Below are 14,944 nucleotides of genomic sequence, written 5' to 3'. Positions count from 1 at the left end.
GTACTTAGTGGCAGCATGTCAAGGAATACATGTATCTTTGTCCTTTTAACTAATTTTTTTATCCCTTTATGATTGTTGTCTTCCTTTTCTTTTTATATCTTTTACCTGTGTATTTATTATGTACACTACTATTTTACCTGTTGCGATGTTAGTTTGCTTTGATGGTTAAATGTGACAGAATAAAGCTTGTGTTGATGATGAATGGCTCAGGACAGTGTAAGGGTGAAGGTGTTTTTTTGTGTGATCGCTCCCCTACAGGAGAACCTGCCCAAGGAGAACTCTGCATGCTAGTATGTATGTAGAACTTATATTGCAGGAGTCTAGCTGGAAGGAAAGGACTCTTCAGACAAATGTATAAGCAAAAGGGACAACATCACAAGAATGGAATTTCCTAAGAGGTGTGATATCAACCTTAACTACCAAGGAGCAATAACATTTAATGGAGCATTTTAAAACAAATGCATACTCTTTCCACCTTGGACCAGGACTTAAATCTGCTCCTGCACAAGACAGCCCCAATCCATACATATCTTCTCAGATCAACTCCAAAATACAAGTAGAGGGTCACTATCAGTTATGTTTTACTTTCCCTGAAAATTGTTATGTATTTTACTAGAACAAGATATGGAGAACTTTCCGTTGATATCACATGTATCACTCACCTCTGACTGTATTTAGTTTAGAAGAAAAACTAAAACCTCAAACTAGTCATGGAGAAGTATTTGTTTCAAATCTAAATTGCCAATGCCAACACAAGGCAGAGAGACCTCAAGTTGGTACAAGGAGGAGGAGAATGGCATTACTTGAGCATAACATATTAGGTGACTAATTTAGATTTAGGCAAAAGGATACTCCATCGCAAATGAGATGGCGTACCCTGCCTGCCAAACCTACAATTTGCCCAGATCAGTTAGAGAACCTTGGACCTTAAGTATTCCATCTATGGAGTCCTGTTGGCTCAACTGATGGAAAACGACCCAATGAAGTACAATTTGATGGAGGAAGAACATTATGTCATTCACCCTATTCAGGGAGGATGGTGTAATGACTTTTTTTCCTGGCTGCCACAAGGACAGGAAAAAAACAATGATGACTTGCACACCCTGGAGAAAACTCCCATGGTGTGGTTGAGATTATATTTTTGCTTTTGGGAAACAAATTCCTGCTTGGTAGTTTGTTTCTGAAAAAAAACTAAAATACTTTGAATGTTTGGTAGACAGCTGTCAAAACTGGAGGCAGCCATCCACCAAAGTTTCATACATTGAAAGGAACCGCCGTAATGTAATTTGCCTTCAAAGTACAGAGATGACTGCTTGGCTAGCAGTCTTCTCTAAATACGCCAGATGAAGTACCATCAAGATGAAGGAGATAATGTCCTCCAATATGCTGACAGACATTACTCTGTCTGCCAAACTCTAAACCGGGCCCTAAATCCCATACACCCTGAATAAGCGTACCTGCAGAAAAGGGCAAGAAGGCCTCCTTGTTCATGAACTTCCCTTCTTTGTCAAGGAAATGTCCTGGATTGAACTGTTGAGGTGTCTCCCAGTGGTCAGGATCAAACAGAGAAGAGGAAAGATTAGGTATGATGAGGGAACCCTACAAGAGAAAAACTGGTTATTGGATTACAATTAAAGGTAAAAGATGGTCCTAATATTTAAATTATTTAAATATTTATTACTTCACATTTTCATACAGCACAACTCTGCCCAAGGTGGGTGTCAGTGCTCTAAACTCTGTTCTAAGAAGGTGGGAGTGGGACAGGTGTCTTAATCTTTCCAGTCTCCAACACCCATGCAGTCATTTTATTGAGTTTAACAATGTTCTTTGAGAGTTTGGTTTTCAAGTGACCGTGGAGTCATAAAATCTCTGGGGAATGACAAAGGAAAATTCTCAGAGGTAACACTTGATCAATTTAAACATTGGGAAGGCACATCAAAATTGATAGTTGTCCAAGGGGAATTCATAATCTTTGAGAAGCCAGGTAGAGCCCCTCAGGAAATAGACCAATATGTCTACTATGATCTACTTTTTAAAGGCCATCTGTTTGATGGATTTAGCCCTTTGACAGCTCCAGCTGACTTGCTGGACAATATTTCCTACAGGATACTCTTATCAACATTCCAGACATAGAGCAAGTAAGAGTGTGGAGATGGCTTAGAGTTGATTCAGAAAAGTTATGGCCAGATACTCTCGGGAACGATTGTTTGGGTTGTATAGGGTTCAGTTAACACAAATGTGAGAGATTTGAATGCCACAGTAGAAAATGCATTTGATTTGATGGCACTTCTTAGTAACATAAGGGGCCTTCAAGGTCCCACAGGAAATATTAATTGAAAAAGAGGTGGCAGAACAGAGATGACATGGTATGACATCATGAAAAAGTATGCAGATAGTATACTAGAAGGAAATTAAGATTGTAAAGAAACTCATTTGGAGAATAGATAAGAGCTGTTTCAGATGTTCATGTACAAGTCTCTGTAATCTAAGGTGAGTCCCAGATGCCAGATAAGAATATTAATTTGTTTCATCACTTAAATAAAATTTTTGGGCACAAAATTGCTGATTTCTCCAACCCACGGGTTCATAGTCACCTGCCTCTCTTCCCTTAATTTAGATGAGCAAATTCTAACAAAAAATGTAAATGGCCATTTCATATTCTACCTCATGTTTGAGGGTGTCTTGCAGGTAACTAATGGTAAAACTTGCAGTGTCTGCTATTGCACCACCTCATAATACTGATGAATATGTTGCTTTTCATTAGAAGGACCCTTCACTCTTTGCTCAATATCCTGGCTCACAATGATAGCAGGACTACCTTGTTTATCGATAGACACTCAAAGTATTAGCTTTACACCATGTGCCATAATATTAGTGCATTTGCACCTTGCCTCATGGTGAACTTTATAGTCAATGCTATGTACCTTATGTCACAATAATGCATTGTCAGATGATAACCCTGCTCTGTCTGATTTACACTTTGAGCCTGATTATGACCTTGGCGGATGGGATACTCCGTCACAAACATGACAGATATCTTGTCTGCTGTATTACAAGTTCCATTATGTCTTATGGGACTTGTAAAACTGCATGCGGGACATCCATCACATTTGTGACGGAGTATCCCATTGTCCAAGGTCGTAATCAGGGGCTTTCTCTCTCAATAATGCTAAATAATCTCTCAATACTGGTGCATAAGTACCTTCTCAATGTTGAATCCCTGCAATGATGTCACCTTCACAGTCTCCCTAAAAAGACCGATGGATATAACGTTGCTCATGCGCTGTATCTCATGGATCACGGCATTGGTGTAGGGAAGCCTCTTCCGGTCCTCATAGTGAAACACCAGGGACTCTCCAATAACAGCGTCTAGCTCCATTTGAACTTTTTCTGGAGAGAGATGTGTACAGGGAATTGGTTACATTTAGTTCATTAATGCCTACAAGTAAAAAAGTTTTTGCAAGATAGTTGACAATGTAAGCCCATCCGGTCCCTCAACCCATCCCATTTCAGCTCAACTCAGTGCAACTCAACACTTCTCAGTTCAATTCAAACCACCGAACTTAATTACACACAAGAAAACATATAAATGTAAATATAAATCTGAGACTCATGTATTGATGTAGAATGTATGAACCTAATTGTTAGAAGTCCTGTAAAAGAATGTGTAGATTTCTTTGAACAGGAGACTAAGGCAAGTCTGTACCGTATTTTGTTTAGAACTGTGAAGAGTTCCTTGCTTGTATGATCTGTACGCATTGCTATTTGTTATATGTATAGCAGGTTCTATATGATTTGCCTTTAATCATTTATAAAAAGCTTTGAAACAACAACCCTTGTCTGTCTTTCTTACAATAGTAAACTAAATACGGTTAATGCCCATGTAACCTCTTTTTCCTGGGCTAACAGAAATAAACACAAAATATAGAGGGGAGGCAGATCAACAATTACTTCTCAACAATGACACCATCAATTTTCACTGGACATGCATTTATTCAGCACAATAATTATATATTTAAGTTATGCTACAACACCATCACCAAACCTCATGACACAAAAGGGACACAAGCAGAAAATACAAAAACAATCCGTAATGTGTATGGATCCTTGTAGCTGCCACAATTTATACTGAGGTGGTTGTGACCAATCCTATGGTTGTCAATTTCACCTAAAGTTAGTTCATCCTAAGCCAATGATCTTGGGACAAAAGGCCTCCTCTCTACCTGGCTAAACCTATTCTCAATCGGTTCACTTCTTTTGGAGTCTTTCTGAAGATGTTGACACCTTTCGGCCTGTGTAAGTGGCTGCCTCATCAGGAAACAGGAAGACAAGGAAACTCCTGGGCCCTAAGCCATCTCACTGGAGATTGCCTCCTCACAAGAAATGGGGCAGAACTGTGAAGTGATTGTTGTTGACCATGGCATTTTGATGAATTAACATCATTGACTGTTCGCGTATACATTCTCTGAATTACTTTCTGCAAACAGCTCTTGTTTTGAGTGGGTTTGACAGGCCTCATACATTGTGTTAAAACTGTAAATAAACGTTCATCTCTAAGAGGAATATTGTACAACCCAAAAAGATTATTTCATTCCTTTTGCTAATCTACTAAACACACCAATTCCTTAGACTTTTGAATTCCTACCACATATGGTGCAAAATATTTTCTAAAGTACCCATCTTAGCCCTCACCTTGGATTTCTGGTTGTTTCACCATGTAGAGGAATGCCCATAGTAGGGTGTTGGTGGTGGTCTCTATCCCAGCTGAAAAGAAATCAACTGCAAGGCGGACCATGTTATTCTCATCAAATGTGGAGGCAACATCATGAGATTCCTAAATGGAACATTAATCTGCAAAGTCAGCAAATGTGAAATATTGAAACTGGAACAGCCTATGTTGAAGACATCACATTAACACGTCGTGGACTGATTGATGATGTAAAGCACTCTAGTATACGTCATAAAATGGAATTGATGGAAATTAATACTTTGAATTGCAGAATTGATTTACATAGATTGCAGATTTCATTTTATTGTAGGTATGGATAACAGTGGGTAAGTTCAGGGTAAGAGCAGTATCTCCCTCTAAAAACAGGAATGGAACTACTTAGTTGCAGATAAGAAAGAGGAAAAGGAAGAAAGGATAATAGTATCAATGAAGGGACGATGTACTTAGCCATCCCTTTGTTCCATGAAGTGCCACATTTATTGCCTTTCACTTCCTTTGGAAAGCTGTGAAAGGATTTCTGCATTAGGGTTTTGTTGACTTACTGGGGCTGTATTGGAAGGTGGTTTATTAGTAGGGTTTGGTAGGTACCCACCACTAGTAATATGGCCACAATCACAAGATAAGGTACAGTCAAGGTCTCTGTAATTTAATCCCTTCATCAACCCCTGGTAGCCGGCAGCAAGCAGGTAGGCTTAAATTAGGAGACAGGTGTGTGAAGCATCAATATATTATACAATATAAATCCAACACCAATTTATAAAAAGCGGAAATATTTTTGTCTTTAAAATGACACCAAAACGACAAAAATCTAATGTAGGTAGCCAGAGATTGTAATCTAATGTAGGTAGCCAGAGACTGCAAAACTAGGATTTAGGAGCAAATAGTACTCAAAGGGTTAAAAAAACAAACAAGCTGGACCAAAACAAAGTCAATAGTTCCGGCCGTCCACGATGTAACACTTTTATACTTACTTCCAGTAGTGTTTCTTGATGAAAGAAAGTGGTCCCAACACTAATCCAAAATTCCAGAATCTCTGAGTTGCTCCTTTGGACATTGGGACTACAATTCCCACAATGCACCTGCCAAGTCCGTAAAAGTTCACTGAATGCTGTCCAATTGGGTTCTTCTAGCAGGAGTTGATGCAGGTGACTATTTGCAGCTCCTTTATATCTGTTGAGTACAGGAAGTCCACTTCTGAATCCTTTAGAAGCCAGGCAAAGTCTGCTTTTGTGAAGCCCAGAGTATGCAGTAGGTGCAATTCTTGTGAGTGCAGTTCGTCTTGGTGCAGCAGTGGTTCAGCACGGCAGTCATTCTTCTTCTTCTTGTTTCCAGGCAGTGATCTTTGGAGATCCACAAGACCAATCCAAGGGACTAGATGTTACTTGAGATTTTGGGACTACGATTCCCTCAATGCACCTATGCAATCCCTTCAAAGGGCACTGGAGGGTGTCCAGCTGGGGTCTTCTTGATGGAGATGCTGCAGGTGAAGGTATGTTAACCTGTTGGTGTCAGGGAGTCCACTCCTTGACTTCTTGAAGCCAGGAAAAGTCCTTAGCATTGTAGTTCTTCAGTGTGCAGCAGGTGCAGGCTTCCGGAGCGCAGTCCTTTGGCCAGGGTTGCAGCAGGGCGGTCCTCCTTCTCTCTGTAGTTTCAGGCAAGGATCTGAGTTGCTGGGCAACTCTCCAATATGTATTCAGTGTTCCTGGGCTGGCAAGTAGGGGGGCACCATTGACCACATGGGTGCAGGTTGCCACCCTCTGGCATGACCACTTCCTGCGAAGTGTGGCAAAAATCAATCCCAGGAAGCTCTATTCTCTCAAAATCCAAATTGGAGAAAGTCTCTTCTTGGGGTTAAGATCTGGTTAAGCCATCCCACTGGTGTGGCTTATTTCTCTTAACACTCCCTCTCGAGCCCCGCTGCTAATCTAATTACTGGGGCTTCCAACTGACTGTTGTGGGAGGAAGTGGGGGTCAGCCTTTGTCCTGTCCTATCGGTCATTCCCCTTTGGAAGACCAGTTTCGCTACCCAGCACGCCTCATGCCTTTTGCTCTGCAGCTTGCAGATCTCCACTGACCAGATGTCCCTTTGTCTCAACGCAGGCCAGTTCACACCTCATTAAGGTAGCTTAGCTCAGCCTGGCAGAGGGTGGCCAATCAGAGAAGGGCTGCTGGAAGGCTGGAGTTTGGCTCACAGAAAAGAAAGTTCTATAACTTTATTTCTGCAATAGTTATAACAAATCTAACAATGGAAAGTTTTTGTATTTATTCTACCTAACATTTTAAGTCCAAGAAGGACATTTTTAGCGCTTTCCTAGCAATAGTTATCTTTAATAAAACATTCCAATGTTAGACTATGGGGCTAATGTACTACAATGGGGGAAAACGTAATTGGCAGTTTTTCCCTCACCAGGGCATTTACAACATCTTTTCTAATGTCCCTGCTTATTGTTACGAGGCACCCTACCCCTGGGACACCTTAAGGGTGACTTATACATAGAAATTAGGTATTTGGAGACTTTGGAAGTACTTTTAATTCCAAATTCGAATTTGCATATAAATGTAATTTAGAAGCAGAATGCAAGGCAGGGCTGGCTTATAAATTAACAGCAGGTAACACTGCAGTGCAAGTAAGTGTGTTAAGTCTTCTGGGCCTCTAAACCTATATGCCTTACCATATATATGGACTTACAGGTAGCTTGTCAATATCAATTGTAATTACACCTCATTACCATATACATTTAATCAGAGCACAGGCACCCTCAGAGTCAGAGAAGTGGGGGGACACTGCAAAAAGTCCTAGTTTTTCACAGTCTGTGTTTGCTGCTTGACCCCATAAGAACTGAGATGAGGTCCTAAGCTTGCTGAGGGTAGGGGCCCACTCCTTGTTCCAGAGGAAGAAGGGTTATTCACAAAAGTGACCAGGTGCTCATTTAAGACCTTAAAATGCAGGACCTTTAAAATGTTCGTTGATTTGTTAGTTAAGAGCTGAGGTATTTCAAAGGTTGTGAACACAGAGTTTTTTATTATTTACTCACATGTTTTTCATCTGTTAATTATAGTATAAATACCCATTCACATAAGAAACTAATCAGTCATAAAGATCCCTGTTTAATGGCATTTTTCCTTATCTTTGTTCTGTTTTCTGTGTACAAATCACCCCCTGGAGCTCAAATAGACCAGCCAACATTGCAGAAGAAATAAACTCACTCTTGATATTTTATCTTGGTAGAAATCAATCAAGTCCTGGGGCTCCTCAGGTGCTCCATTTGCTTTGTGGTTCTGGATTTCCTTCTTCACAAATTCTTCCAGGAAAGCATTACTCCTGAAGATATCCTGATGAGGTCCTGGAAGATGCCGCATCAGCCATGGGAAAGCGTCAAAGAGCTGTAGTGAAAGGTATTGTACTTAATAAGCAGCGTGTCCTTTTCTGATCATACATTTAATAAACATTATAGGCAATAGGAACTTATCAGAATACTACTGAATGTTTTGGGTGACACAATCTCTCTCTGAGACAGCTGCATTCTGGATTATTGGTATACAGGCATTAGGTGTCATGTTCTTATTTATGTGAGTAGTTGTGTGACACGAGTGTTTGATTGTGTGCATGTATAAAACAGAATTAAATTAGAAGCTGCATTGCAAGAAAACTTAGAACATAAGTAGGAATGTATTACGGCAGGAACTGTACAACTTCATTGATCATATGTAGGAACTAGGTAAGAGAACGTAGATCAGGTTTAGCTCTGAGTCCCTGCAGTGATTAGCGTTTAATTCTAGGTGCCATACTGTTGTAACTGTGTTAGAACTCAGCCACAGTTCCTATCACCCCAGAGGCGTCACTCCTGCAACTTCAAAATCCAGTTTCCTAGGGCCATGAACCCTCCTTGCACTATTTCTTGTTCCACCGGTCCCTGCTTTCCCAATCCCCTAAATGTTTTGGGACCCACCATCCCCAGCTGGATCAACAACTACCACAGATCTTTGCTACTTGTGTAAAAGAGTGTCTCCTGCATCTGCTGCAAAGTAGATTTGTCTCTGATGCAATTGTCAGAACTCCAGTGAGAAAGTTAGGGCAACAAAACCAAGTGACACATCGCCCATGTAGTTGATGATTTAGAACATGCCCTGAGATCGACATGCTAAATGAGAAAATACAGAATGTGCAAAAATAGAGGGCAGCAAAAAATAAAATCTTATTAAAATCTTAATAAAAAGGTGAGGACAGTAAGACTTGGGGACAAATAGAGAAAACTGAAGCACACGACAGAAGGGGAACTAAACAGAGTGAGTGTGAATTTGATTTCATTGGTGATATGTCCTTTACCTAAACCTGCATATGTAATTGAGTAACACATCATACTATACTGTTTGCTAACGGTACCCTGTTATTTCTTTGAGTATGATACAAGCTCATTTGCAGCATCTACAGTATTTTAAGGTGGATCAATTGGGGTATAATGCAAAACATATAAACACCAATGTGAATTCCTCTCATAACAATAGAAGAGATTGTGGTGCTACAGTAATCACTGATCATGAGAACATTGCCATGATGGGAGCTGTGGTAGATTTTTTTTTTATCTCTGAGAATATCATCCTCCCTGAGAAGTGCAAATTCCCCCAGCTGTGATGTTAATCCAAACTAATCATGAAGTACTCATGAAAATCTCTTTCAGCTCATATGTCCACAGAAATGTTTTACAAAGGGGTTGGTGTAAAATTGGGTAAGATTGAGAATTACTTCCTCTCATCCTGTGACTTGTATTAATCTCTCTTCACACCTTTTATATCTCTTTCTATTAAAACATTTGTTACTCCACTTTCACACCTGACTTCTATTTTTCTTTTTTGTCTTTCCATTATCTCTGTTTGCTCCCTCTCTTTCATTTTATCTTTCATTGCGTTTGGCCTTGCACACGTTCTCTTTTCTATTACTGCAGTTTGTATTGTGGGGCATATTTATACTCCGTTTGCGCCGAATTTGCGTCGTTTTTTTCGACGCAAATTCGACGCAAAACTAACTCCATATTTATACTTTGGCGTTAGACGCGTCTAGCGCCAAAGTTCATGGAGTTAGCGTCATTTTTTGGCGTGAACACATTCCTTGCGTTAATGATATGCAAGGTAGGCGTTCCCGTCTTAAAAAATGACTCCGATGCATATGCGTCGTATTTATACTCCCGGGCAAAAATGACGCCCGGGAGTGGGCGGGTCTAAAAAACCCGCATTAGCGCCGGATTTTAACGCCTGGGTCAGGGCAGGCGTTAAGGGACCTGTGGGCTCAGAATGAGCCCAGAGGTGCCCTCCCCTGCCCCCAGGGACACCCCCTGCCACCCTTGCCCACCCCAGGAGGACACCCAAGGATGGAGGGACCCACCCCAGGGACATTAAGGTAAGTTCAGGTAAGTATTTTTTTAAAAAAAAATTTGTGGCATAGGGGGGCCTGATTTGTGCCCCCCTACATGCCACTATGCCCAATGGCCATGCCCAGGGAACATAAGTCCCCTGGGCATGGCCATTGGGCAAGGGGGCATGACTCCTGTCTTTGCTAAGACAGGAGTCATTTCAATGGGGGTTGGGCGTCGTAAAAAAATGGCGCAAAACGGGTTGAGGCGATTTTTTTGCCTCAGCCTGACTTGCACCATTTTTGGACGCCCATACTCCATTTTCCCCTACGCCGGCGCTGCCTGGTGTACGTCGTTTTTTTCCACGCAAACCAGGCAGCGCCGGCTGCTAACGCCGGCTAACGTCATTGAATAAATACGGCGCCCGCATGGCGCTTCAGAATGGCGTTAGCCGGCGCTAATTTTTTTGACGCAAAACTGCGTTAGCGCAGTTTTGCGTCAAAAAGTATAAATATGGCCCTGTATGTCTTTGCTTTTATGTTTTAATATACTTTCCTCCATTTTCTCTTACTCACCCCCATTTTCCATCCCTTCTTCGTTTTCCTCTCACTTTTCTCTTCCTTTTCAAGCTCCCTTTCTCCTTTAAGTTCCTTCTCATTCTCCTTTCCTCAATCAAGTTATCTCTATTTGAGCAGTAATCTTCCTCCTAATATTCTCTGACAATAACAGAAAGCATACATGTCTTATTTATCAGCTTTTCTCAAATCAGGCGTACATGTTTCTGTGTTCAAATCGCTTTCTTTGATTAACCACTCAATTAGAATATGAAGTAATGTTAAGTACTCACGCTGGTCCACACACTGACAATTTTGCTTTCGACAACATCATTCGCTTTAATGAGCTGATGGAACTCTTTATCATCTCTGGAGAAGCGGTGCCCAAAAATCACAGCAGCAATCACATTAGTGACAGAATGAATGACCGCTGGAGAGGGATCCAGGCTTTTCCCTGCAACCACAAAAGAAAAAAATAGCACACTTGAGCAAGTTATTTTAAACCAGACAGCATTGGGGCCCACGGCCTGACCATACCTAGCACACACAGTGAAAGAATAGTGGACTGGAATCTTTACAGAATCATTTAAGAGGTTATTTTGAGACTGCCATTCACTTCTCTTTCTGTTCTTAATACTTAGCTGTCAGGATTATACCCATATTCTCTCAGGTGCAAGGACAACCTACTAAGGAGATGTGAGATTCCAGGGCTCAGATTTATCATACATTATTCATACATTCACACAAAGCACTGCAGAAAGACATTTTGCTGCGCTGCATGAAAGGGAGAGAACAGTGTAAGTCCTGGCATCCTTGGCATGGTTTCCCTTGTCTTTTTGCCTCTGCTCCCTAATTTTGACTGTGTGCTGGACATTGTGTTTGCTGGGTGTTGGTACACTGGGCACTTTATCACTGCTAACCAGTGCTAAAGTGCAAGAGCTCCCTGCATACATTTTGACTGTGATTGGTTATCCGTGATTGGCATAATTGATTTAGTAGTAGGTAAAGTGCAATAGAGGTACCCAGGGCCTGTAAATCAAATGCTACCAGTGGGCCTGAAGCACTGATTGTGCCACCCACATGAGTAGCCCTGTAAACATGTCTCGGACCTGCCACTGTAGTGTCCGTGTGCACTGCCAATTCGACCTGGCAAGTGTATCCACTTACCAGGCCCAAACCTTCTCTTTTACAGGAAGTCACTCCTAAGGCAGGCCCTAGGTAGCCCCATGGGGAGGATGTAGTGTATGTAAAAGGTAGGACGTGTATTGGTGTGTTTTACATTTCCTGATTGTAAAATACTGGCAAATTGGTTTTTCACTATTGCAAGGCCTATCTCCCCCATCAGTTAACACGGTGACTGCCTTTAAATATCCTTTAAGTGAAGTTTGGGGTCTCTGAATGCACAGTTTACAAATACAACTTTTGATAGAACTGTTTTTCAGATTGTCTGTTTAAAAATGCCACTTTTAGAAAGTGGGTATTTTTTTGCTTCACCATTCTGTGCCTCTGACTGCCTGTGGAATCCACGTCTGGGTCAGACTGACAGTTGGGCTGTTTGTGAATTCCCTCTACCTAGACGGTAACACAAAGGGAGCTGAGGTGTGTCCTGCATATCCTTATGAGTCTTCCTAGGCTAGAGTGGGGAGCGAGGAGCTGACACCTGCACCTGAAAGAGCTCTATGTATCCTCAGACAATGCTTTCTCCAACCTCCTGGAGTGTATCTGGGGCCAGGCCTGGGCAAGGCAGGATCTTGTGAACAACAGAAACTTTCCTTTGAAGCTTGCCTACTTCAAAGGCAGAAATGAGTATAAGTATTGGACCCAAACCCCCAGATTTTTAGAACACTTCTGGATCAAGGGGAACCTCTGCCGGGGAGAAAAGCTGAAGAGCTGGAGGAGGAGTATTGCCACTTTGCTGTGTGTGCTTTCCTGATAGGCCTGCAGTTGCTGCTTTTGCCTTACAGTGGACAGGGACTGGACTTTGCTGTGTAGCCTGATTGTGAAGATTCTCTAAAGGCTTGGATTGAGCTTGCCTCCTGGTAAAAACTCTCAGTGACATCAAAGACTTCACCTGCCAGTGCTGGGTTCTTCTGCTAAGAGTTCTGACTTGCCAAGTGGTACCCAATCCAGTCCCTGAGCCCTTAGAAGTGGAAACTGGGAACCTGCACAGGAAAATCCAAGCACTGCTGTGTGCGCGTCAGAAATAATCGACGCAGCACCTGTCCCGTGGTTGGCAATTCGACGCAGCACCTGTCCTACAGCTGAGAATCGACACAGCACCTGTTCTCAACACAGACATTTTGCACAGCATCGACCCTGGGCGTCAGAATCTTCAACATCACCGCACAGACCTGAAGCTGCTTGTCTTTAAATCAATTCATTCATTCCGGCACGGAAAAGAAACGATGCATCGCTTACCCAGCGGAGAAGGAATTGATACATCGCTTGTTTTTCCAATGCATGCTTGCCCGTGCGGCTTTTTTTTGTACGCATACTAGATTTTTTGTGCTAAAACAACACATCCATTGATTTCCATGTATTAAGACTCTTTTTACTTTTTTTAAATACATATTTTTGCTTGTTTATTTTGGATTTTTGTCATTGTGGTCTTCTTCGATTTAGATAAATATTGGCTATTTTTCTAAACTGGTGTGGAGTCCTTTTGTGGTGTTTTCATTCTATTACTGTGTGTTTTGGTACAAATCCTTTACACATTGCCTCTGAGATAAGCCTAACTGCATGTGCCAAGCTACCAAGAGGGTGAGAGGGGATATCTGAGCTGTGCATTTCCCTTGCCCTGATTAGAGTGCAGGTCACTTCTGGGACAGGGTACAATCTGACTGCCAACTAGATGCCCCATTTCTTACAGGCAGGAATGTACCATATTTAACATTATATGTCACATTGCTGCTTTCTTCCTGCAGTGGTGCACATTTGTCTGCCTGGTGCAAAGGTGCCTGCATTGTAGGCAGGATTGTTTCTGTGCAGGAAGGGGTACCTTCCTGCACAAAAACAATCCTCAGAGGCATTTTCCTTTTTTCTAAGTGTGCTGCAAAATGCAGTACACAACAAAGGAGAAACAATGAGGGGAAATAAACATATTTCTCCTCGTAAGACCTCTCCTAAGAATGCGTAGAATTTTGATGCAGTCCAAGGGTTACTCAAACACACTGCTCAAAAAACTACTCAAAAAACTCTCTGCTGACCACAGTGAACCTCAACACTACCAGCCAATCCCCCTGCTCCCTTTCCCAGCCAAGGTACGGAAAAGATCATCAACAAGCAACTCATGACACACCTGGAGTGGAACCAACTACTCAACACCTCCCAATCTGGCTTCAGCAGCAATCACAGCACTGAGACCTGCCCTGATTGCAGCCACCGACAACATCAAACCCTCCTCGACTGAGGAGAAAAAGAAGCTCTGATCCTTCTTGACCTCTTGGCAGCATTTAGCACCGTATCCCGATACACGCTAATTGCAAGAATCCACCACATCAGCATCCAAGAAGATGTACCCAGATGAATCCTTCTTCCCTGAAAGAACATCGACTGAGGTGTCCCCCTTGGCTCATCTCTCAGCCCCACGCTCTTCAACACATAAATGACCCTGCTGGACAGCATCTCCAGATTGCATGGTCTCAACATAATCTCCTATGTGAACGACACCAAACTCATCCTCTCACTCACCGATGACCCCACCACCACAGGTGCATGACAAGCATCTCTGACTGGATGAAGAACAACAGCCTATAGCTGAACACAAACAAGATGGAGGTGCTGATCTTTGGCAAAACCAGCAACCCATGGAATGGCTCATGGTGGCCATCAGACCTAGGATCAACACCCAAACCCTCCAACCATGCCAGGAATCTCAGAATTATCATTGACAATGAGCTCACCATAAAATCAAAGATCAATGCCATAACCTATGCCTGATTACTCACTTTGTGCAGGCTGCGTAAATCTTCAAGTGGGTACCACTGCACACAAGATGCACCATTATGCAACCCCTCATCGGCAGCCGACTGGACTACTGCAACACCCTCTTCAGAGGAATCACTGCACCCCTCCTACAAATACTTCAAACTGTACAGAACACCGCAGCCACATTCATCCTCAACTTTCCCTGATGAACACACATCACAACCCATCTCAGGATACTCCACTGGCTTACTATACAGAAAAGATGAGAATTCAATGCCAATGCCAAGTCAAGCGGCTCACTCACGTGCTCAAAACTCTACACAACCAAGAACCTGCTTACATCAACCACCTACCAGTGAGAAGACTACATTCCTCCTCCCTATCAC

General features: G+C 42.2%; 1 protein-coding gene across 2 annotated transcripts in view; it reads right to left on the bottom strand.

Moving 5' to 3' along the window:
* Positions 1 to 14,944, bottom strand: part of LOC138265300 (cytochrome P450 2J6-like) — a 52,477-nt gene that overhangs the window by 11,066 nt on the left and 26,467 nt on the right. The window contains exons 4-8 of one of the 2 annotated variants that reach the window (XM_069212906.1): positions 10,925 to 11,085; positions 7,937 to 8,113; positions 4,693 to 4,834; positions 3,203 to 3,390; positions 1,458 to 1,599 (exon numbers count right to left, since the gene is read on the bottom strand). In XM_069212906.1, coding sequence (XP_069069007.1) covers positions 1,458 to 1,599; positions 3,203 to 3,390; positions 4,693 to 4,834; positions 7,937 to 8,113; positions 10,925 to 11,085 — 810 coding nt within the window. The remainder of the gene's footprint in view (positions 1 to 1,457; positions 1,600 to 3,202; positions 3,391 to 4,692; positions 4,835 to 7,936; positions 8,114 to 10,924; positions 11,086 to 14,944) is intronic. The other variant, XM_069212907.1, reaches the window with a different exon arrangement.

The sequence above is a fragment of the Pleurodeles waltl genome, chromosome 11 (genome assembly GCF_031143425.1).
Source record: "Pleurodeles waltl isolate 20211129_DDA chromosome 11, aPleWal1.hap1.20221129, whole genome shotgun sequence".
NCBI lineage: Eukaryota > Metazoa > Chordata > Amphibia > Caudata > Salamandridae > Pleurodeles > Pleurodeles waltl.
The sequence above is the reverse complement of the archived record's forward strand: the minus strand, read 5'-3'. Positions and strand labels throughout refer to the sequence as shown.